A 6,990-nucleotide genomic window follows, 5' to 3' on the forward strand; every position below is an offset into this window, starting at 1 on the left:
ACTAGACCCTGGTGAGTTTTTTCATCAATAATCTTCTTTCCTTCTAAAGAGATCTTATTAATTTCTAGTACCCTGAGCCTTCATCTGCATTTTACAATGAGGTAAACTGGGAGGACCAGTGGCAGATTTGAGCTATACAGATGGACAGCCAGTTGAAATATCTGCACTTGGTCCAGAGGCCTCACGCTGCCTTAGACCATGAACTGCAAGGAGAGGCAGTGCCCGTCAGGCTGCAGGGTGTCTCGAGAGCTGGAGACAGATGCTTGCTCTCTAGTCCACTTCATGTTATATAGGCCCCAGGGCCTTGTAGCAGTCACAATTTAGCTGTATGAGGAGAAGCGATTGCAGGTGAAATTTGTCAGGGTCAAGTGGCCTCTCAAGCATTATCATTCCTTACTGAAAAAGGCCCAAATCTGAGCATCCATGGCATCAGTCAGGGGTGCAAAACGGGGTCATAAGGAGAAAGGGGGCGTGCATGTCTGCTGCACCTTGCTGGCCATGAGCAGAGAAGTCTGTTCCTTATCCAAGACCCAGCTGGACACCTGGGCACCTGGCAGAGCTCAGTGGCAGCATGCTATCCAGCCCCAGTTTCCCAGGTGTTGTGTCGGTGTCTCACTGCCCTTTCTCATCTCTTCCATGTCTGATGTGGCCTTTCTAGCCATATGGGACATGTATAATGGTACTACTTAATTATAATGTGCACAGCACCACTTAGACACACAACTGAAAAATATTACCATTTGATATTTTTGTAGAACTATCTTCCATTCAAAAACTTAAATCTCCATGGATTTGATCAATATTGGGAGCTCAGAAACCAAAGCACTCTCATATCCTTATGATAACATTATAAATAAAAATCTTTTCTTGAATGTCTGTCATTGATTTTTCCTTGCTAAACACAGGTCTTATGTAATACCTAAAAACTGATTTAGTAATACTTGACCCAATCTCTTAGGGAGGAGTGAGATGGGAATTTTCTGAATGGCTACAGTCAGTACTTCTACCAGCAAGATTTATGAAAGAACTAAATTTTGGAAACTGAATTCATGTGCAGGAGTGTAGCAAGTGAAACAGTTCACACTTGGTTACCGTTTTCTCACTTTATGATATTACTGTAACAGTTATAGGGCAGAAACACGTTTATACTCACACTCACACACAATATAATTTTACTAATCCAGACAATACTTTTCAATTAAAAAAAAAAAGACTATTGTTTGGTCACCCAGGCATGAAATCTACTTAAACCTGGAGTATGAGGATACAATACTCTTCAAGGCAACAGCAACTGCACAGTGGCAACAACAGACATTATGATTGACACATGCTGTCTTAAGAAATCCAGTAGTAGCAAAAGACTAAAGGAGTCAGAGATGTCACCTGGGAAAGTCAATATGCTTCCTCTCTTCCATTCTGATTATAATCCATTACCCAACAGAACAGCTACAGTCCAGAGATAATAGATGTCCGCCTATGAAAATGAGGGGCTGATAAACCTGTAAGTGGCAGTGAATTCTGCTCAGTACTTTGACATCTTCAAATTCTTCTTGTTGTGTTAACAGAAAAATAAATCTTTATGGGCATTTCAGTGTCAAATAAGATATCTGAAGAAATATTAGAGTTTCTAAAGTTATATCATGGGCAACAATATAGAAAAAATGGAGTCTCATTGGCATATATCCAGTCTGTGTGTTTCATTGTTCTGGTAAAAGTCTGTCTACCTTTCAGTTTTGCTGAGCTAGACCAATATAAATAACACATGGTAACACTGATACATTTATCACAAGACACAATGTATTTCACAAAACATCTCTACTTTAGTACTGTAACTGTTGTAAAAATGGACATCTCTGATATTCTGGACAGACATACTTCACGTTATAATGAAAGCTGCTTGACGGTATTTCTCTACGGGTACTTAGACTTCAAACTGTGTAGGCGAAAGTTTCCCTCTGCTGCAGTGAGACTTCGAAGGGCCGATCAGTAACTTAAGCAACACGCTTTCTTCCCAGTGAATGCCTGGAGAAGAGAGTTTGAGTACCTAAACTATTGAAACATTAGCGAACTTATAAATGATCATGGTGAACAATCACCCTTTCACTGAACATGGTTAACTTAAAAATATATAACCAATGAGACGACAGACTCTTCTAGATCTTGAGCTTAAAAAACAAAACAAATGCTTTCTTTTCCCATGCTGCCAGGGAGGCAGCAGGCTCACAGAGCCTCGGCGGACGTGTCTGTGGACACAGACATGGTGACCTTGGCAATCTTGACGGTGCTCTTGATGCAGCTCTCCGCGGCCCTATGCATGCTGGCGGCGTTGTTGGCGTGCTTGTGCAGGCAGTCCGAGTCTCCCACGCTGTTATCCAGGGGCTGTGCCGCACCCTCGCACGCGGGGAACATGCTGCGGAAGGCATGCCGCAGGTCCTTGCTCCTCAGAGCGTAGATGATGGGGTTCACGGTGGAGTTCAGCAGGCAGAGCATGCTGCAGAATGCAAACACAGTCTTGACCAGCTTGTTCATCTTCCCGAAGACGTCATACACCATGATGGCCAACAGGGGGCCCCAGCAGATGATCAGCACCACCAGGATGAGGACCAGGGTCTTGGCCAGCCTGATGTCCATGCGGGCCTGGTCTGGCCGCGTCACCTGCACCTTGCCGTCCTCAGACGTGTGGATGATGATGCTCTTCTGGGTACCGCGCTGCAGCATGCGCACAGCGTGGCTGTGTGCCTTCCAGAGAATGTACATGTAGGCATACACGATGAACAGCAGCAGCACACTGGTAACGCCAATCCAGAACATCAGGTAGGTCTCATCAATGAGCGGGAAGATGTCTGAGCACACCGACTGCAGCTTCTTGCAGTTCCAGCCCAGCAGAGGCAGCACGGCAATCACGATTGCTATGGTCCACATCAGGCAAAACGCCACCACCGCCTTGGGCCTGGTGACGATCCTCTTGTAGGCCAGAGGCCTGTGAATGGATATGTACCTGTCAATGGCGGTGAGGAACAGGCTGCCCACTGAGGCGGTGAAGGAGGCCGTGACCCCACCCAGTTTGAACAGAAAAACGTTGGGACTATCCTTGCGGTGGAACACATGGAAGTCAACGAAGCTGTAGACGAAGATGACGCTGCCCAGCAGGTCTGCCACTGCCAGGCTGCCGATGAAGTGGTAGGAGGGCCGGCAGCGCAGGCTGCGAGAGTGCAGGATGACACACAGCACCAGCAGGTTCTCCAGCACCGTGAAGGTGCCCAGCGTGAGGGACAGCACCGCGATGGCCAGCTGCTGGCTGGGGTTCAGGATCATGAAGCACTCCATGTCCATGAAGTTCTCGCCACACTGGACACTCTCCTCGCTCTCCCGCAAGGATGACAGAGACCTGTTGTAGAATTCTGTGATGTTCGCCTGGTCTGCAGGCACCAGCTGGGGGCTGTCCCCGGCAGTCATCTTCTCTTGGAAGGGACTTCCCCTGAAGGAAGTCAGGGGAAATTTCTGTGGGAAGTACCCTAATTTGGATGCCATGTCGCCTTTGATGTCTTCGTACTGAATGTCATTCGAGCCCACATAGAGGAGGTCGGTGGTGATGGTGCGGAAGGTGGTGTCTGCAAGGCCATCCAGGACGGACTTCATAACCTCAGTTCACTCAGGCCACGCTCAAGGAGACTGAGCTTTAAAGAGGCCCCCAGGGACAATCCTAATGGGAGGGAGAACAAATAAGCTGAACAGTGAGAAAACTAGGAGAACAATAAAAACATTGCCTACTATACTATCAGGATAACGCATTCCAGCCTCTGAACAAGGGTCAAGTCCTTGCCAGCTTCAGTCAACAAAATGAGTCAGTCATTCAGTTAAAGAAAAGTCCTCCACAGCTGGAGTGGAGTGCATTTACCAGAAACACACAATTCTCACATCACCAAGCTTTCTGGATTGAAGTCACCACATAAGCCCTGTACAGACCTCCAGGGTTGAAGAGGCAAAGCTCTGTGAAACGGTGCTTGGGCACAGAGCCTGTTTCAGGGCTGTGACCCTGCTGGCTTCTGTCATGCACACAGCTTACTAATACAGGGAGAGCTGAGGTGTCACAGGGCCCCTGTTCCTCATCAGACAGATAAGACCAGATGTTGAGGACATAGCACGACCCCAGACACGATTTGAACTTTACCCTAGAAAAGAAACAATGTAACATAATCCTTTGTACCCTGATATTAATCCAACTTAGACAAAAAGACCAAACATAAAAGATAACTGAGAACATGATAATTCAAAGCCAAGTGCTGTGCTGTGTGATCTGCTTGCAAAGGAGGAGGAGGAGGAGGCTGAGGAAGAAGAGAGAGGTCCAGGCAGCTTCAGGCCCAGAGGGATGCTCTGTTTCTCCAGGCAAGTTTCCCACCAGAAGGGGAGCTGCAGCTGAGATAAATTTCTCAAATATCACACCAACACCAAGAAGAACAAGATCATAAAGGCCAAAGTTGGCACTGAGGCTTAAGGAAAAACTAAGATCTTCACTGCTGGAGCAGCGACAGTGGAGGCTGCTTCCCGACAGCATCACCCCCCAAGGAGCAGGGGGCACAGCTCTCCAGTGGCAGGAGACAAGCCCAGTAGCATCCCAGACTTCTATCCAAATGACTAAGCCCAGACTTGAAGGGCTCTTCAATTCTCAGCTAAGCAATTTGGTTTTGTTTCAAAATAAACAACTAGAGAATTGATATTATTTATAAATGTTCATTTAAAATGTGGTTATGAGAAAATAGTAGTATAGACTCATAGCCATAACAATTAAAATAATCATAAAAATCAATATATTATATTATTAACTGTCATTTGTTGCCCCCAAACATATTACCCTGTATAGGGAAGGGGGAAGATAGTTACTATTTTGGGACAAAATACAAAGTGTTGGGTTTTCCTGCCAGACTACACAGATCCTACATTTCTGAATTAGTAATTTACTCACTAATATTGGCCATTTAACAAATCACAGAGCACCCACTATGTGTCAGCACTGTGCTGGACATGAGTGTCCTGATAGCATCAAGAAAGAGTCCCTGCCAGCATGAAGCACACGGTCCAGCATGAAGAAAGACGGCTGACCCCACACTCAGGAGAAGGTGCAGAGATGCTGTGTGCTGTACGAGTGTCCAGGTGAGGAGGATGGAAAAGGAAGGGATGTTTATGCCAAGAATTAGTGTGGGTGGGGCAGGACACAGTCAAATAAAAGATTTTAAAATTAATATCTTAAGTGTCGTGATTTTAAGAAGAGAAATTCGGAACAGGCATGAAGCGCTGAATGCAGCTTGCCTTCCCATACACTGCCACCCTCAATCCAGGTTCCTACCACTGCTCACCAGAACTGGGCCACCTGCCTCCTCACTAGTTTTCCTGCCTTTCTCTGGTACTATTCCCTTTTGATCACTTGCCACTGGCTGCTGGAGTGATCTTCACAAACACGTGGCTGATTATGTGAGTTCCCTGTTTCTACCTCCTTGCCGTAAAAGCCAAATACAAACTTTCAGGCAATTTTCCATCCAGGCCCGTTCCCTCCAGGCTCACACACACAGCCTCTGTGTTCCAGTCCGGCCAAGTACCTTTCCAGTTCTGACCCTCACTCTCCTCCCCAGTCCTCCACCTCCCACCCACACAACTACAGGATGAAGTCCAGTAAAACCCCTCCTGTGATCAAGCCCTTCAGTCTTCCTCTTGCCATCCCTGGCCTTACAACTTGCACTGTACCAGATGGATCCTAGGTCCAGAAACACACCAAACTGCTTTCACCACTGTGCCTTCTCTCCCACTGCCCCTGACATTCCTCATCCAAACACCCTTTCTTTCCCTCTGCCTGGTTAACTCCTCCCCTCAGGTTGATATCACAACTTCCCATAAGTCCCTGCTTCCTAGAATACCCAAATAGAGTCTATTATAGCACTTAGGAAATTTTCTCAGATTTCTCTGTGTTTGCATCGGCTCTGCCTCATCCTCCCACCCACTAGATTGTAAGCTCATCAGGGCTCTTACAGGAGCCTTACTTATCTTAGTAATTACTCATAGCACTTATTATTTCTGGACTACAGAAGGGGACTCCAAATAGGTTGGTTGATTGAATATATGTATTTCAAAATAGAACAAAAATGTCTCTTTCCTATCCAAGGTGTGAGAGGACGACTCCCAATCCTAAAACTTGAATTCAGGTATCTAGCCTGGGCTGCTGCCCAATCTAGTCATGCTAGAAATTTGCTCTACTTAGGGGAGGTGACTAGCATTGCTTACATATGAGTCTAAATACTCATGGAATGAACTCTATGAAACTTGGGCTAGCAAACGGCAAACGAGAATACCAGCAGTGTCATCCCAAGTGCCAAGCAGAGCGAGACTCTTTGGCACCAACTGATGGGTCAGGCCTGGCATGGCATGTGACCCTCTTCCATAGTCAGTGCAGCAGAGGAGACAGGGAGGCATTGCCTAACTAAGGTCTCCGGATCCTCCATGGGCAACTTTTGCCATCAATTGGGAAACGGAGCTTCTTTCTTCATCTGGACTCTGAGCCAGTTCTGCATGCTCCTCCTGCCACAGACGGGAGCCATTGGCTGCTCAACCAGAGGCAGGAGCTGCAGGGTCCAAGTCACACAGAGGCAGCCATGTGCAGTGAGAGATGCTAAGCCCCAGCCAAGTCATGGCAGTGTCCCAGGGCAAAGGCCAGTGGTCAAGGCTATAGATATGAAAGATGCAGAAATAAATGCCCAACACCTAAAGCCAGCCCAGTGCTTCTGGTCCCTTAATCTAAAAACTCTCTCTTGGGTCACCAACCTCAGCCTGCATCCAAGTGTCAATTCTAAAACATTTGTAGGTTCCCCATTTGTCTTTGTCATATCCTTTATCACATGAACATCTCTTCAGAACGTGTTTCGTGTTGCCCACCATAGGGCTATTTCTCTGGAGTCAACCCTTCCTCTTTGCAAACTTCTGGTTTCTAAACAACTCCCTGAT

General features: G+C 46.7%; 1 protein-coding gene across 2 annotated transcripts in view; it reads right to left on the reverse strand.

Annotated features, from left to right (window-relative positions):
- Positions 1 to 1,903: 1,903 nt before the first annotated feature.
- The window catches only part of CNR1 (cannabinoid receptor 1), a 35,306-nt gene continuing 30,219 nt past the window's right edge, over positions 1,904 to 6,990 (reverse strand). Inside the window, exons 1-2 of one of the 2 annotated variants that reach the window (XM_012809951.2) lie at positions 3,554 to 3,639; positions 1,904 to 3,478 (exon numbers count right to left, since the gene is read on the reverse strand). In XM_012809951.2, coding sequence (XP_012665405.1) covers positions 2,221 to 3,478; positions 3,554 to 3,639 — 1,344 coding nt within the window. In that variant the 3' untranslated portion in view covers positions 1,904 to 2,220. Of the gene's footprint in view, positions 3,704 to 6,990 lie in introns of those variants that run through there. The other variant, XM_003797512.3, reaches the window with a different exon arrangement.

Source organism: Otolemur garnettii, unplaced genomic scaffold, assembly GCF_000181295.1.
Source record: "Otolemur garnettii isolate 467f Iridium unplaced genomic scaffold, OtoGar3 scaffold00118, whole genome shotgun sequence".
NCBI classification, from domain to species: domain Eukaryota; kingdom Metazoa; phylum Chordata; class Mammalia; order Primates; family Galagidae; genus Otolemur; species Otolemur garnettii.